Source organism: Pagrus major, chromosome 20, assembly GCF_040436345.1.
Source record: "Pagrus major chromosome 20, Pma_NU_1.0".
Classification (NCBI taxonomy): domain Eukaryota; kingdom Metazoa; phylum Chordata; class Actinopteri; order Spariformes; family Sparidae; genus Pagrus; species Pagrus major.
The window spans coordinates 25,801,006-25,817,341 of record NC_133234.1 but is presented as its reverse complement, the minus strand read 5'-3'; the positions used below and the strand labels follow the sequence as shown (position 1 = coordinate 25,817,341).

General features: G+C 41.2%; 2 protein-coding genes across 5 annotated transcripts; one reads left to right on the top strand and one right to left on the bottom strand.

Moving 5' to 3' along the window:
* Positions 1 to 3,975: 3,975 nt before the first annotated feature.
* c20h10orf88 (chromosome 20 C10orf88 homolog) lies at positions 3,976 to 11,635 on the bottom strand. 2 transcript variants are annotated; one of them, XM_073490006.1, is made up of 9 exons: positions 11,450 to 11,635; positions 10,827 to 11,019; positions 10,331 to 10,528; positions 9,916 to 9,985; positions 9,524 to 9,715; positions 8,856 to 8,984; positions 8,632 to 8,755; positions 8,121 to 8,307; positions 3,976 to 5,184 (listed from the first exon to the last, which is right to left on the bottom strand). In XM_073490006.1, exons 2-9 carry the CDS (start codon positions 10,973 to 10,975, stop codon positions 4,962 to 4,964), a joined length of 1,272 nt encoding a protein of 423 aa, XP_073346107.1. In that variant the 5' UTR covers positions 10,976 to 11,019; positions 11,450 to 11,635; the 3' UTR covers positions 3,976 to 4,961. The 2 variants fall into 2 exon arrangements, with proteins under 2 accessions (XP_073346107.1, XP_073346108.1); XM_073490007.1 differs by having other exon boundaries at positions 11,456 to 11,635.
* A 46-nt stretch (positions 11,636 to 11,681) lies between these two features.
* asb3 (ankyrin repeat and SOCS box containing 3) lies at positions 11,682 to 15,615 on the top strand. Of its 3 annotated transcripts, none has more exons than XM_073490005.1 (10): positions 11,682 to 11,725; positions 11,981 to 12,185; positions 12,539 to 12,709; positions 12,871 to 12,983; positions 13,066 to 13,198; positions 13,330 to 13,507; positions 13,701 to 13,919; positions 14,021 to 14,323; positions 14,412 to 14,545; positions 14,639 to 15,615. In XM_073490005.1, exons 2-10 carry the CDS (start codon positions 11,984 to 11,986, stop codon positions 14,869 to 14,871), a joined length of 1,686 nt encoding a protein of 561 aa, XP_073346106.1. In that variant the 5' UTR covers positions 11,682 to 11,725; positions 11,981 to 11,983; the 3' UTR covers positions 14,872 to 15,615. The 3 variants fall into 3 exon arrangements, with proteins under 3 accessions (XP_073346106.1, XP_073346104.1, XP_073346105.1); XM_073490003.1 differs by having other exon boundaries at positions 12,536 to 12,709; XM_073490004.1 differs by lacking the exon at positions 11,682 to 11,725 and adding an exon at positions 11,732 to 11,867 and having other exon boundaries at positions 12,536 to 12,709.
* The last annotated feature ends 721 nt before the right edge of the window (positions 15,616 to 16,336 follow it).

Sequence of the window (16,336 nt, the reverse complement as noted above, 5' to 3'; positions counted from 1 at the left end):
AAGAAAAACTACTTCTCTCTAGAAATAAGGTCAATATATTGTTTCCAAAACAACCTTGCATTGTTGTGAATTTAGCAGCATTGTGTGTAACAAACCATGTGGCGCCTCATTCCTCGTCCTTGCTCAGATTAGGTGGAGATAAAAACAGCTAAAAGAGCGTGAATGTTGGACTTAGATTCATCGGGTAGCCTGAGACATAAAATAAATCAAACAAATGATCATAGAAATGCTAATATTCTTCTATGTCTGATGGATGTGTAATAAGCTATTGTTCGCTATCTTCAAAAGGAACTTATTGATCAATCTTATAGCTTGTTGTGCTGTCGACAATTAGCCCAATATAATCTACTGTAGCAGCTGTTACAAATCCTTTAACCTTGAGTATACTGTAGAGCCACTGAGTCTAGAATAATTCATTACAGACAAATAACTAGAGACCATCTTGCCATGAGATTACACCAGCTGCAACACCAACATGTTAAAGTTCTGACCCGTGAGTAAAGTAGGGGTCCACTGGCCCCTCTCCAACTTCCTGCCTCCCTGGTTTTGGCCCTCTTGCTTGGACAACACGGTCTTCAAACTCAGCCTTCATTTTGATCTCAACTAAGTTTCATAATTTTATCTTGCACTGTTGTGACACTAATGCGCTGACAAATCTGTCCGCAGACAGACGTCTTGGCAAAATACTCAAAACACTTCTGAATAGGTTTCTCCTGCAGAAGGTGTCTCCAGGACCACATTTTCCCAGAATGACTCACAAGGTGAAAACACTGTCGCGGCTCATAAATTTGTCTTCATTAAAGATGTTAAATAATGTGTGTATATGAAAAAATGGATCAGAAATTCAACTCCGTCGCAACCCCAGCAGCCAAGCTCTGTTCACAAGGAGACCACAAAAACAAGTTGAGAAATAACTCCATCATCTCTCAAACATCTTGTTCTCTGCTCTGTGACTCTGGTGCGTCCTCCCTGAGTGCCATGTAACACTGAGTTCAACACAGCATGACACAATCTGTTGGCTCCAGCGTTGTGTGTGTGTGTGTGTTTGTGTGTTGTGTGTTTGTATAGGCCCAGTGGAGCAAAGGTGTTACATAATACTTGACACAGTTAGCACAGTAAGAATAGTAATGTGTTCTCTGTGCCGGTTCACACAGGAGGTCAGCTGATGTAAGCCAATGCTGTGGGTTTTCTCACAGAGAGCTTCGAAGCTAAATTGGTATCGACAGCTGTAAACCCTCAGCAAACCTGTGTTCTTGAGTGTTGTCTTCTGTTTCCACATCAGTAAAAATTGGTTTCTTTTTAAAAAATTAATGTTTCAATGAACAGCTAATACTCTCTGTGGTACAGTATAACACAATAGGCAAGCTTGCAGGCAGGTGCTCCACCCTCAGCAAGCTCCACCAGTTAGATGCATTGTTACAAACAGTATATGGTTAAAGTTAGGTAGGTGTTCCTCGTTGTCGTGGAATGTAACTAAGTAGATTTACTCAAGTACTCGTTACTATTTAATGTACAGATTACACGCTGCAAAATAGCCAAAGTAGAAAATGTTTTTGTTCTCTCAAATACTTTACTTTTATTTTATTTTATGAGTTTTCAATCTCAACTTTTAGGTCAGCGTGGACAAGAAGTCCTCAAAGTGCTGCAGAGGATGGTGTGGTACGATTGAAAGCTCCAGGACTGATCTTGTGGCACTGTTTGGTCAAGAAATTATTTTTAACCTTGATTTACATCAACGGTTTTCTTTAAATAATCCTTTGTGTACACAAACTACTGAACTGTGTTTTGGGAAGATTGTTTTAACCTTACAATGAAGAACTACTGTGATAGAATATGTTTTTGTCCTCAACTGAACCATCTTGCACTTCCATCCATAGACAAGGGGTTTTTCTGTGTCTTGTAGCAACTTCGTGCTTTCTTCTCTTTTCCCTCAGCCAAGGTTGTTCTGTGGGTAGAGTAGATAAAACTAGTTCAGAAGTTTCTTATTATGCACTCCTCCTTTCTCTGCTTTGGTTTGTGTGATGAGAACATGTAATGAGCTGGAAATGTTGAGTTGCTGCTCATTCCTTCTGCCAGAGTGAACCCATATGCATTTCTCACCCTGTTGTTGGGTAAAGAAACAACAAAGGAACCTGGAGTCAACCCCGTCTTCAATCTCTCTTGAAGGTGAAAAGAGGAGATCTGCTGTATTCGGCATTATTGCAACTGTATTCTCAAATTACACATGCTCATACGAACATGTTTGAAACTCTTTTGAGGAAACACAGATAGTCTTTGCAATATAGAGATTTTAGTGTCGGTTTGATCAGGAATGTGTAGAAGAGCTTACACAAACAGTGGATGTGGGCTGTGAGGTGAAGTGGGTTCACCATTACTGTAAAACATGAATGACATCTTTTCATGACTAAGTACCTCCTGGAATGCAGATAGAAGCCATCTACCAGCAGGAAAAGACGAGCAGAGAGATGTTTCTTTCATTTGGACCCCAGTTGGGATGAGATGAATGGAACCAGTGACCCGGTTTGTCCTGATTGACAGAACAGATTTTGTCCCAGAACCTCTGCTGACTCAGTGTCTGCTCTTCTCCACACTTCTCACCAAACATCCGCACATCATTTTATAGTTTGATGTCCTCCATATGTAAAGAGTGACCCATTTCACTTCTGATGACTAAGCACGCAGCTGTCAGTTGGTCCGCCGCCACCTTGGCATCGACCGGCTCCTCTGTTTCTTTTTTATATTTTGGACCGAAGCCTTCCACGCAGCAGGATTCACTTCAGATGTCTTCTGTCCTGGACTCGCTGCTGCGGTTCTCCCCATGAGAAGACTTTCAGTGACCTTGATAGTTCATTTATGACTAATTTATGAGTCAGCATTACTGGAAGGCCTGGTGGAAAACAGCAGCCAAGTTGAATTTACATTTCGGGAAAGTCTTAAGCAAAATTTTCCTCACACTGCCATTGTCGTCCACACATAATATCCATAAACCAGAGCTGTCAACTTTTAAAAGTATTTTCTGACTCATATGTTTTGATTCTGGTCAGATTATGCAGCACTGGAGCCAAAAGATACCAAACTGAATGCCAAAATGTTCTGCTTGTTAAGGCTGGCATAGTTAACAAAAGCTGCCTCACTGTTATTCATTATATATACTTTTATAACACATTTTGCATGAAATATTTGATCTTTTTGCCTTTTTCTATGCAGTTCCACATCATTCATTAATGTCCCTTATCCCGTAAAAGTGTGTCAGTGACCTACAGTTTTCTAATTTGTGAAAGTAAGACACTGAGCGTTTGCTTAAAGTTTTCTATTTAGGATTTCACATTTTCTGCTGTTTCTGCTGTTTCTTTTTCACATGTGCTTCTCTTTGTTTAAAGGCAAAGCTATTAGACGGTCTATCTCCAGATGGGGCCTAAGTGCGCTGCGGTGAAGTCTAACGACCGCAGCCATCCCTTCGACGACCCCCCTTCTACGCCGCAAACAAGCTACAATGTGTGCAGGAGAGAGAAAGACATTTTAAAAGGTCACTGTGTGTTTAGCTCTCAGAACTTATGTAGCTTCTGCATCCCTGTTTGTACATTCAGACATCTGCTTCATTTTACTGTATCATGTCAGGAGTTGTGTTCAGATACTGCTGGTCAAACCAAGCATTTCTTGAATAAATGGCAACTTTTATTTTGAATAATTTATAGGAGACAAAACGCATTTATCACCACATTAGCAGAGCTTTGTTAGCGCTGATTCTTCAACAACACATCAGGGAGAGTATATATGCCTTCAAGTGGGCAGCCCTGCTAAACGTGCCAACTCAAACCAAGTCGAGCCGAGGCAGCACGTGTATGAAAAAGCCCCATAGAAGTCCTAGAGGTTCAAGAATATATGACTATATGACCAAAATTGTTGTTAAAAAAGTTACATAATGCACCTTTAAAAGTGCTGCTGAATTAACAGAGTTATTAAGAAACCCAAATCTGTATAAATATATTTTTTATTGCTATTTACGTCAGCACAGTTATTAAAACCATCAACATCACAGTTCTTTTAATAGTTTACACGGGCAGACAAGCTTTATGTTACAGACATGTACATTATTTAAAACATTACAGTGCCACATTAAAACATTTTTAATCAGTTACACCTTCTATATACGCTCCAGTAACCAGAGTATATGGATTCATTCTGAGATTTTCCACAAGTGTCGAACCAAACAGTTAAGGCCTGACTGACCAAAACACTTAAGATAAGTGCAGTTACAGTACATTACATAGTGTGAATAAGAATAACTGTTGGTCAGGGTCATGTGGGTTATAAAACCTGCGAGGACCTTGGAGTGTTTACATGCAGAGTTTAATGTGAATACATGAGTGTGTTGCATGTCAATTATTATCATGTTAAAATCAAACAACAATAACCTGTGTGAGATCACATCACTGCAGTAATTAAAGCTTGTTCTTGATGTTTTTCTGCATCGTTCGGTTACAGATTTTATGTTAAAATGCTTTCACAAACAGTTAGAGATGTGTTTCTACTCTTTAATGTGGCCAAACTTGCCCGGAATGCAAGACATGTTTTTTTGTGATCTAAGGGATTTCTACAGTCACACATTTTGTTTTGTTTTTTGCGCCTGTGTCATTTTCACATCCAGGACATTCACATTGGTTGTTACCCAGGGTCGCATTCATTTGCTATTTTCCCAGAGATAAAAGACAAACGAACCGTTTCAGAGGCTGCGTCTTGGGCAGCTGGACACTTATAGTTTAAGACAATTTTAAGCTTGATCAGATTGTTGCAATTATCATTTAAAATGTGTGCATTTTTCCATTTCAGCGTGTTTTTGTCTCTGTTAGTGTCTGCATCCTGCTCTGCCTTCCTTCTGACACTGAGGCCAGTCTGAGAAGGACCAGGGGCAGAAAGGCTTCCAGGTTACATATCATGTTAGCCTTTTAGCGGTGCTGAACTCAGTGCATGGCTGGTGTCGGTGCGGTCTGCTCCATCGGTCCGGTGGATGCTGCTTCTACTGCTGAGCTGCTCATGGCTCCCTGGTTGAGGGCGAGCTGTGGCAGGGCGCTCAGAAGGGCCCTCTCCAGCTTCTGCTCCAGAGCATCCAGGCGACGGTCCACGTGCTCCAGCAGCCTCTTCTCCATCTCCTCTAGACGACGCTCCATTACTGAGTCCAATTCCCTGCAGAGTGGAGGGACGATTTAGTTAGTGAGTAATTTAACAACAAAAAAATGGCAAATAAAGCATTCAGAATTACATATTTTATTTATAATCAGTATTTTTTTCTACATGCACGGCCTCAGTGGTAAGTGAGCCCCTTAGCTAGCCTAAAGTGCTGTGCTTTATCAGTTAACATGAAGGTACAAATAGAAACTTGCCGTAGAAACAAGCAGTTATTTAAGTTTTATTCTCTTCTGCCTACTCAAAGAAAACCTCGTCAGAACAAGAACGTTTGGCGCAGCTGCATTTTTTGACTAGTTGCAACTCATGTTAAATGTAATAAATACTGTATGTGGCTTCACATTAGGTACTGAAATGAGTGTAGAGGAATGAAAGAGGGCCGTAGACAGAGAAAGTTCAGCTGTGACTGACTCACAAACCCAAATGAAGCCACATAAGAGACAAAACCTCGAATATAAACACAGACACAAAAACTAAACCACCCACACAGTCGATGTTGACCATCATGTTCCCCTGACCTCAAAATCCTGCTGCGCCCGTCTCAGCCACATTTCTTTATGTAAGACGCTGACTTTGGGTTTCTTTCATCCAAATCAACCGGAGGAAAATTTCTGAACCTTTTTTTCTTTTTCCACCTTCTCAAACATGTCTTTGCATTTTCTCAGCATCACTTTTAACCCTCAAGTATCTTGAAGAGTCTTCAAAACACCATCCAGTCTTTCTCAAGCCAGTCCTGCTGCTCTGACAGCACATTCATTTCTGGTCTTTGCTGCCTGTCTGCTCAGCAGTGTTTCTTCAGTTGTAGCTTTAAAGGGGAAATCACCAACAGCAGTTTAAATGTTAAGATTCATCTCTGCACCTACAGAAGCAAGACATAGACCAGAATGCAATGCAGCAGTCTGAATTCCCACAATGCAATGCAACTGCAAGACAGGTCCAGACATTACTTTCACAGTTTCTCCACTGCAAATTAAACCTGTTTCTTTCACAATCACTCCCTAAACCTTCAAGTCAGCTGCACAACTGAAAGGAACACCTTACTGAATTAAATTAATTTAGTTTTTTACACAAAGATGAAACAGGCAGGTTTAAGGTCAGTTCACAAGAATTAGAAAAACACTTATATACTGATAACTGCGTCTTTACAAAAAGCAACCACTCAAATTATATGCTTTTCTTTAAAAACTACAATGACTTTCTCAATTAGTTTCAAAATTTAGATATTACCTTTTCTTTGTTTTCTGGAATCTAATTTGGATTATAAACTAAGTAAACTAAGTAAATAATTGTATCCTGTGGTAACTAGGCTGATGTGTTGTGCTAAAGACGTACCACTGAGCTGCCGTCCTCTCCTCAATGTGGAGCCAGAATCAGCTGACATTCTGTCTGAACCCACATGTGCTGCTCTGTCCTGACAAAGAGCCTCATTTATCACACTGAAGTCTGTAGAACCCGCTTATAAAGACATTTTTCAACTGCAGAGTAAAAACTATTGTCAGCTGTAAATCAACTGATACTAAGTCTTTGCATAAGTGTTGGCTCAAAAATTCAAAAGGAGGTTTGGTGTGTTTGCCAACATCTTAATGACTCACACATACAGCGCTGCTGATAAATGAAGTCTATTGTCTCTATCAGCCTCCTCCCTGCACTCTCAGCAGCCACGGGCCAAACCCACATCCTTCTATGTAACCGAGACTGTTAGCTGACCACTAACAAGAATTGTTACCAAAATGTTTTTTTTAAATAAGAACATTAAAGTTTCAGTGACTTTATTCCCATGTAGTCTGATGAACTGCACTCCAACACACGTCATACGTGTTTCGTACTGCCAGGCAGCCTGGAGATCAGTGATTATTCTAGGGTGACGCAGTGGGAAATGTTTGGGCGTCACTTTCAGCCAACAATGCAACTTTAGACAACCAAAACTGTTGGCCCATTAAACAAATGAGTCTTTGTTTCATCCATGCGCTCGGTGAGAACAATGCGAGGGTGCAACAATGTTGTGGTGGATGCAAAAACTGAAACAAAGTGATGTTTCTACTACAGTATTTCATTTAATTAAGAACTGACAAGCCTGGATATTCTGTTTAGCCACGGCTGCAGGGATATATAAATCTGCACAGCGGCTCTAAGACATGTGCAAAGTATGACTGTCACATGTGTTGCTCCACATTTATTTAACAGTAATGACTATATGATAGTGGTGGTATAGTATAGAAGTAGTAAAGTAAAGCATTGTTATTTATCATTTAAGATAATTTTATCTTGTAACCTTAGTTAGCAGGAACCAAGTAGTAACATCCTTCTGACACAAGGTGGTGCTATTTTATCTGATCTGACAACATAGAGCTGTATTTCAATTTCCACTTCTACTCCACTACAATTAAGAGGCAAATATCGTACGTTTTACTTATCTACATTTATTTGACAACTTAAGTTACTAGTTACTTTGCAGATTTCGTTCAATAAATAAATTATGATGTAATACTATGGATTAATATAAAACTTTATTGATCCCTGAGGAGAAATTTACAAGCTAACCAGCAAATAAACCATATAAAATATTTAAAACACTTTAACCAGCTTCAACATTCAGGTGATGAACACATACTTAATGCATCTTTTATTCTCTTATTCTGAAATGTACGATTCTGCATAATGATTACTTTTACTTTTAGTACTTGTAGTGCAATCCGATGCAAATACTTATGTACTTTTACTTTGGTAAAAATTTTAAATGCACGCCTTTTACTTGTAACAGAATATTTCTACACTGTGGTACTGCTAGTTTTATTTAAGTACAAGATGTAAGTACTTTTTTCACCTCTGATATAGAGTGATGGGTTCAGATGTTACAGTAAATTAATATAAACGCAGTCCTGGACCACTGGTGAAATGTAAGAATGTACAGAATGGACTCACTAAACTTCACTCACCATGTGCCATTTCTCATCTCCTTTTCCTTCTCTGCCACCGCTGCAGCGTCATCCAGTCTCAGCTTCGTCACCTGACCACAGAGGTTCTGGAGCATGGGCAGAAGCTTTGGATCGGATCCGAGCACCTGGTCGCGTCCTTGCCCTTTCAGGAAGTGTGACATCATCTCCGCTAGCTGGGCGTGGCTCGCTGTGGCAGGACCAACACTTTTATATTTCAAAACTAAATCAAAGTGATTGGTTACATTATTTAATATGTCGTGGTCAAATAACATTCATTAGGCAGTAAGATGAATCATGACAACGGTTGGAAAGTTTGAAGAGACAGATTTCTTTTTACGCAACTTGAAACTCTTTTTCAGGCCTGTGCTGCGTTCTGAGGTACATATAAAATCAAACAGCTTCCCAATTGTGATTCTCAACACAGGCAAATATTTCAGCACAAATGCCTGTTGATTTTTGAGTCTACACCTTATTCACTCTTGTTTGACCTGACAGAAAGGACGACCCTTACTTGAACTCTCAGTGTTGACACCAGAAACCGGCCGGTCTGGGGAGGAGGAGGTCGAGCCGTTGGACATCGCTCCATTCTGAGCCGGAAGAGATTCATCTGCAGGCCTGATGGAGCCGACTGGAGGCTAGTGACACAGAAGAAAGAGGCTATTATCTATGCACTATGAGGAGCAACAGATTCTGAACGTTTTTGCAGCTGGTTGAGAGCAGAGGTAATACTAATACCCTGGAGTCTGCAGGCTGGGGCTGGGTGCTGACAGCTGCTGGGTACATATTGGCTCCTTGAGCCAGGGCAGAGAACGCTCCACTACCCATCAGGAGAGGCAGGAATCCGCCGAGAGAGCTGGTCTGGTTCTGGAGAGGAACACATACCGACAGATGACATTATTTTGTGCAGCTGCCATTACTGCAATAGAAACTACATGAAGCTGCCAGTTTTCTGTCAAACGATATTTTAAGATTTAAGTGAGTTGGCAGAAAGCATGACATTAATGAGATGCACTGTCATAAATCCAAATACAGAAGACAAACATTAAGAGACGAGGTTACTGTTCAGCAGGGAGGGAACTCCCACATCTCTGTCAGAGCATCGATAAACACACAAGAGAGCTTTTAAAACAGTCCCTGTGTCAAGAATCACAAATTGATTTTCCTAGTAAGCTGAAAAGAACTGAAGCCAAAAGTTGCCTGGAATTTGCCTAATAATTTATAGGACACTTTGGGAAATGATCTTCAGTGAAGGGAAACACAGTCAATTTTAGTTAAGGAGCTAAAACATGTAATCTATCTCTCGGGATAGTCCTTTAGCTTATGTCACTCTTGTTGTAATTCCCCTTCTTTCCCTACAGAGGTTATTTAACGTATTAAGTAAATTGTTGGTCCTTCACTCCCACCTTCTGCTGGAAATGCACCATGTCCATGAGGTTCTGGGCTCCTGGTGAGAGACTCGTTCCCATCTCCTCAACCAGACACTGCACCTGCTGCATGTCTATGCCAGGGCCGCGGGCTGGGCAGAGCTGGAGCTGCTGAAGGCCAACAATGACTCGACACACCAAAACACTGCTTCTACCACCCAGGGAGAGGAGCTGAGAGACAGAACCAGATGGTTAAACTAAATTCAACATAGTCATATAATTCTATAAAGAGTGGAGTGTCATTTAAAGAAGTATCAAGCGTTTACGGATGTGTAGACTAAAATGAAGTTTAGAGAATGCAAGGGTCTCTAGTAGATGTCAAAAACTCAGTGGTCTCCATGTTTGGACTGACATTTCTGAACACAACTCACCTTCACCTCACAGGCTGAGGATGGATGCTCGAGGATCAACTGTTTCTTATAGAAAGGCCCTCTGTCTGAACTGTGAGCAAAAAAGAGAGGAGACACCACTTCATCAGACATCTTTCAAACTGTATTTTGCCACGCATTATTTAAATTTAAATTGACTGGAGATGTCAAAACTTAATTTAATGACCCCAATCCAGCTTCAGGTACAGTACCATGCCTCAAAAAATGGGACATCATTGATCATTTTGTAGCCTTCCACATGATCTCACACCCAACAGAGGTCTCAACTTTATGTTGTGCAAGTACTGACAACAGACAAAACTGATCAACACAGATTAAACTGAAAGACAGATTTCCTGTAAATTCAGGAAATGTAAAACATGTGAATTATGTGCTAACTGTGTATGTGTGTGTATACCTGTCTGGCTGGACACTGTCTTCTCTCTCCCCACGTACAGTCCCGCAGTATTCTCCTGTTTGGCTGTACACCTCCATGGTTCGAGCCTCGCTGACGACCAGCAGGCGGCTGATTGCAGAAGGGGAACAGGGGCTGCACTGGAGCATCAGGACACAAGGAAAGCCTTCCTCAGTCTGCTCCAACAGCACTGGGCTGACACTGCGAGGGAAAGATTAGCATTAAAGGTGCCGTTTACCCAAACATGTAAAAATCACAGATCACTCATTTATTGTATTCCCCTCCTGTTAGTGGAAACAATGGTGAAGCTTGTTTGTTAACATACACTTCTGTCTCTGACTTTCCCAAAACCTTGGAGATAAATAGGGATTGTGCAAGAATCTCCATGAATAAAAAAATCCAAAACACCTCAAGCAGCAGAATCCAAACACCGATCATCTACTTTTTTTGTGTTCAACATGTGGCAACTTTTTACAGTTAATTCTCGAAGACTTCTCACCAGTTTTTCTCGACCGCCTCAGACAGACTGAGCTCTTCTTCATGATCGTCCTTGTCACCGATGTGAACGGGACTCAGGACATCGGCCAAGTGATGTCCCTCGGCCTGACAGACCCAAGCAGCTCCGCTCTTCACAGCAATGTCCACCATGATGCTGCTGAGGCCACTGGGACTGCAACCTTCTTGGGGACAAGCTAGGAAACAAAGTTGGACACAAATTAGGAGACAAGAGTGAATAACAACAAGTTAGGACGTAAATACAAGTCCTAAAACAAGACTGGAGAAGGCCAGGACAGAAGATAAGTCAGAAAACAGGGTAAGACATAGGTTTGGAGACAGTTTAGGCTAAGAACCTTAATCTCAAACATTATAATTGTATCTTACATGTCACATTTATTGTGTAGAGGCTTAGTTTTTCTTTTCCACTTCCCATGTTTATCTATGTACAGGACAGAACATTTGACAGCTATGATGTGGGAATGATCTGACTGATATCTTTTCATTATTATCGGCCGACATTATATTCTGATGTAACTCAAGTGTTGGGATTAGCAGTAACTGTAAAACAAACACAAAAACAACACAGTATGCTAATGTTGAGCCATAACGCCGCTTTAAACGCACCTTTACCTTACAATAGCTTCAGCTGAAACCGTTGATTAGCTTGTTTTCCTCGATTTACTGAATTTTCGTCTTCGCATCTCTTCGTACGTATTCAAAAAAACCACATATTATATATAACTAATAATAATAAAACGGTGATTTTCCGTGAAGCTAAAGCTAAACCCAGTGCTCCTCTGCACTACAGCTACCGTGTGGCAGCACGCGACAGGATGTTGTGGTGTGACGTCATTAAACAGCGACGCATGAGATGTCATCCCAGGCTGTGATGCTAATTTGGTGAATACACGCGTTTTAAAGTACAGCAAATGACTTTTATGTGGTGTGTTTAACAAGAATTGTATGTAGTGTTGTGTAAAAGCTTATGACATGTTCACAGTAAAGCGAATGGTGACAAGCGAGCTATCGTGACTCGTGAAAGGTAGCTAGCTAGCTTAACAGCGGATGCAGCTACATTTACTTCATGATATCCTAGTTTAAGAGCTGTACAAGTAATTGCGTGAATAATGGACCCAGCTCTTTTTTTAAACGCAGGGCATGGACTTCACAGAGTGCTACGGAGACACAGTCTCCAGTGTTGCTGCTGCGGCTCGCTCGGGCTGTAGGAAGCGGGTGAGGAGGCTGATACAGAGCGGCTCCAGTGTGGACTGTCGGGACAACCGCGGCTGGGATGCTCTGCACGAAGCGGCAGCCGCGGGGAGTAAAGACTGTGTGCAGGAGATACTGACTGCTGTCTGCGGTAAGAAAGGTTATTATAAACTTCTGGGTTTGTAGTTTATCACATATTGGAATCTGGAGTGTTTGGATATGTCCCAGGATTAATAACTTGAACAGTTTATTTCATTTTCAATGAATGAAGCAAGCTTTTTGGCACTTAATTGAGCCAACAGTTCAAAACCGAAATATATGTGCCATTTAAAATAGTATTAAACAGAAAATCCTCACATTTCAAAAGGTGGAACCTGAGAATGTTTAGCTGGTTCTTGTTGAGTTACTTCAAGAATTATCAGGTTCATCAGGTTATAAAGTCAAATGTGCAAATCAGGTGGAAACAACTTGTGTTCCTCATGTTTCTTGTCTGTCTGCCAGCAGCAGGCTCCTCCCGCGGCTGCCGTGCCTATGTGAACTCTTTGACGCATGAGGGAGAATCTGCATGTTACCTGGCAGCGAAGCATGGACACCTGGCAGTGGTCCGACTTCTCCTAAAAGCACATGCCAACATCAACCAGCTAACAAATGACTTGTCCTGTCCTTTGTATGCAGGTACATTTGCATTATCAAACTGGTATTAATGTGTTTTCTGTACATGTCATCTTCTGTACTGTTTTCATGCTACTCTGACCAATCTTTTGGATTGTACAGTTAAATTTGATTTGATGAATTCTGTCTACAATATTTATAAGCCGCTAACTGTTTTCCAACAGCTGTAGACGGTGGGTACAAGGAGCTGGTAGAACTGCTGGTCGGTAAAGGTGCAGAGGTCAACAGAACACACACTGCATCCTGCTGGACCTGCCTTCATCAGGCTGTGTATAAGGTAATAACAGAACTCACAAACACACAAACAACTCTATGAAATGTATCCTCACTTCTGACAGGCATATTTTGCATTCCCTTAGGGTCACAGTAAAATTGTGCATATACTGGTCAATGTGTGCAACCTGGAGGCAGTAGATGACCACAAGATATCCCCTCTCTTTGTGGCTGCACAGTATGGACAGCAGGAATGCCTAGAGATCCTTGTGAATGCTGGTAAATGGCTGTTTTTCTTCTCTCTGTGTCACTTCTTTATACTCCCCTCTTAAACCGGTAATCAAGTAAAATTAAATACATAATGAAATTGTGTTTGATTTGGTTTCTTTACTTACTTTTCTTTACCTTAGGTGCCAATGTGAACATCCAGGCAGCTGATCTCGCCACACCGCTGCTGATTGCCTCCCAAGAGGGCCACCAGGCATGCGTGAATTTCCTGTTGGATCACGGGGCAGATCCTAACATGGCCTGCAGTCATGACTGGCCCCAGCTTCCCATTCATGCTGCGGCTGAGTTTGGCCATATCGGGTACTGACTCTTTAGAGTGATCTGATAAAGAAGTAATATCTAGTTGTGTCCATTTGTCAATTGACATTGGAGTATTTGGAACCAGAGCATGTTTAGAATTTCTGCTTGATTCATTTATTGAAATAAACTTCAGATATATTTTATGCAAATGTCCCATATTTTTCCCTTAAACCTCAAATTTTTTTCAATCCAGTGTCCTCAGGAGGCTGATAGCTGTTACGGATCATGTGTGTGACCGTGGTGATGGCATGGTGAGTCCACTATACTTGGCCATCCACAGGCATCAGAACAAGAGTGTCAAGATGCTCTTGAGAGAAGGTTATAGCCCAGATGCTCAGGACTGCACACACATCCTTGGCCTCCATTCACCACTCTCTTTCGCCTTGTCTCAGACATCGAACAAACCATACAGGTTTGTATGAAAGCAGATTTAACCTCTTCACGTTCTTCAAGAACATAGACAAAATAAAAAAAGATGCATTTGTCCCTGATTTCAGTTCAAATCTCTTTCAGTGAATCAGTGAGGTTGCTGGTAGCTGCAGGAGCTACTTTGAGCGAGGAGGACTGGATTTATGCCTTGGCCACTGACAAAACAGACCTGCTGAAACTGATATTTGAGCACAGATGGATCCCCCGACCAGAGACTTTGACCAATGACTGTTCTGTATCGAATCACCATGGGAAAGCTATATTAAAACTGCAGGAACTGAGGGATCTGCTCTGTGTGGCACTACACCAAATCCATTTTGCTGCCTGTTGGCTTCCTCTGCTTCTGAAGGCAGGACTGGAACCTTCTTTGCTGCTTCAGCCCCATATGTAAGAATATCTTTTGAATATTTCACTCTTTGGTCAAGTATCGGATGACTATAATTGATCAATTCTTTCTGTCCTCAATGCTTTCTAGGTTGGAACAGGCAGACAGCGAGGTGTTGAATTACCTGCTAGAGTTTGTGAACTGGTCAACTCTGTCCCTCACGTTGAAACATATTCTGGATCGAAGACGGGTGGAGAAGACTTGGCAACCGTCTCCACATTTTGGTACAGTGACAACGTAAACACTGCAAATTTGCTGTTGCTAATTTGTATTAAACTTCAAATAATTTTAACTCTCTCTTCCTTCTCTTTCTCTAGACTCCATTACCTCTCTCTCCCACATCTGTCGACTGCATGTTAGGTCAGTGCTGGGACCAGATCTACTGGTGAGGACCAGTGTAGTCCAACAGCTACCTGTACCCTCCCCACTTCATGGCTTCCTCCAATTCAGAAACATCCCGGACACTTCTTACAAACACTCACCGCCATCACCGCTTTCAGATCGAATACAGAGATACCGTAGTACACACCAACACAGACATGTTCTGTAACCCCATCTAGTTTTCCTCTGTATGTTGCTTTAAGATTGTTAAAATCCATGTCTGAAAATTTCACATATGTATTCTGTATCAGCCTGTAACAGCTCCTTGTGGAAGCTGTATGATGCTTGAGTGATATATTCAAAACCAGGAGTATTTGGTATCTTCTGAGACTTTGGGATCACAAGAATTTAGAATATAAGTTCTATGGGTCGGAACAAAGTGTGACTACAGAGGTGGGCTACTGAGGTTTAAAACACTTGACAAGATGGCCACATGATTACAGAAGTGTATTAGGGCCAGGGGTGAGAAAAAAAATGAGAAGAGGAAGGTTTTTTTTCATTATGCACTTTGAGTAAGAAGTCGAAATGTGGAGAATAAAGTCGATTCTTCTGGTCCATCAATAATAATAATACTGACAACTACACTGTTTGTATGAGCTAAAAGAGAAATAAATTTTTTTAGGGTGCATAATGAAAGAAAAAACTTTTTTTCTCACCCCTAATACTCTTCCATACACGATGCTTCATGTTACCTTACAAAAAAGAAATCACTTATTTGCATATTATAGAAATGGACCAATGCTGTTTGTATTCACTTGTTTCTCGGGACCATTAACATTTATCGTTTAATTTAATATATTGAATATTTTTTTTTGTAATTCAAGTAAATATATATAAATAAAGAGTGGTGTTTCTTCAGTTTGATATTGATATGCAATGTTTGTGATATGACAATAAAAAGCCATTTGGTCGAGCTCTGATTGGTGCACGCTGTTGTCACTCACACGTAGACCGGATCTGATTGGCTGACGTCACATTTTCTGGATTCTGTATTTGACAGGAGGAGGAAGTAGCGACTGGAGATGGGATTTATGGCTCTTTGAGGGGAGCCGGATCTTGGTGAGCCGTTCCCTTCAAAGAGCCGTTCAAAAAACTGGCTCATTTGACTGATTTTTTTTTTTACTTATTAAGTTTTAAGAAGCCAGCCTGGTGGTAACTCATTTTATCTTGGAGATAATCACTGGGAGGTATGATGGGGTGAGATTTGGAACAAAATAATACAAAATTAGATATCCCACCAATTTCTGAGTTTGAATTGTTCTGAAATATTGATTATCACGACACATGACAGACTGACTGTCCTCCTCCTAATTAAGACCGCTGCAGCTGCTCTGCTCTCCGAGGCAGGGGCAGTCACGCGTTTCTGTTTTTTTGGGGGGTTTTTTTTTTAAGCAAAGGCAGCGTGCACAGCTCAGGAGGAGTCATGCTATATTTGCATATCTAATAAGCAACTTTTTTTCCCCTCCTGGTCTCTGTCCCACTCAGGGGAGGAGCAAAGGAGGAGCTTTTGTGTGCATCTGCGTGAAACACACAGTGATATATATAGATATATATATGTAAAACAGAACGGTTCCCAGCTGCGACTCAGTTCCCATCGTTCATGTTAACGAGTCGTTCAAAAGAATCGGTTCGTC

Bases quoted from the DNA above. Each gene is read 5' to 3' on its own strand.
- c20h10orf88 (XM_073490006.1), bottom strand. From the start codon at position 10,975: ATGGTGGACATTGCTGTGAAGAGCGGAGCTGCTTGGGTCTGTCAGGCC. The intron at 9,986-10,330 runs GTATACACACAC...TTTTGCTCACAG, and splicing joins GACAGTGTCCAGCCAGACAG to TTCAGACAGAGGGCCTTTCT. The intron at 8,308-8,631 runs GTAAGGGTCGTC...GTCCTGCCACAG, and splicing joins TGTCAACACTGAGAGTTCAA to CGAGCCACGCCCAGCTAGCG.
- asb3 (XM_073490003.1), top strand. From the start codon at position 11,984: ATGGACTTCACAGAGTGCTACGGAGACACAGTCTCCAGTGTTGCTGCT. The intron at 13,920-14,020 runs GTTTGTATGAAA...AATCTCTTTCAG, and splicing joins ACATCGAACAAACCATACAG to TGAATCAGTGAGGTTGCTGG. The intron at 14,546-14,638 runs GTACAGTGACAA...CTCTTTCTCTAG, and splicing joins GCAACCGTCTCCACATTTTG to ACTCCATTACCTCTCTCTCC.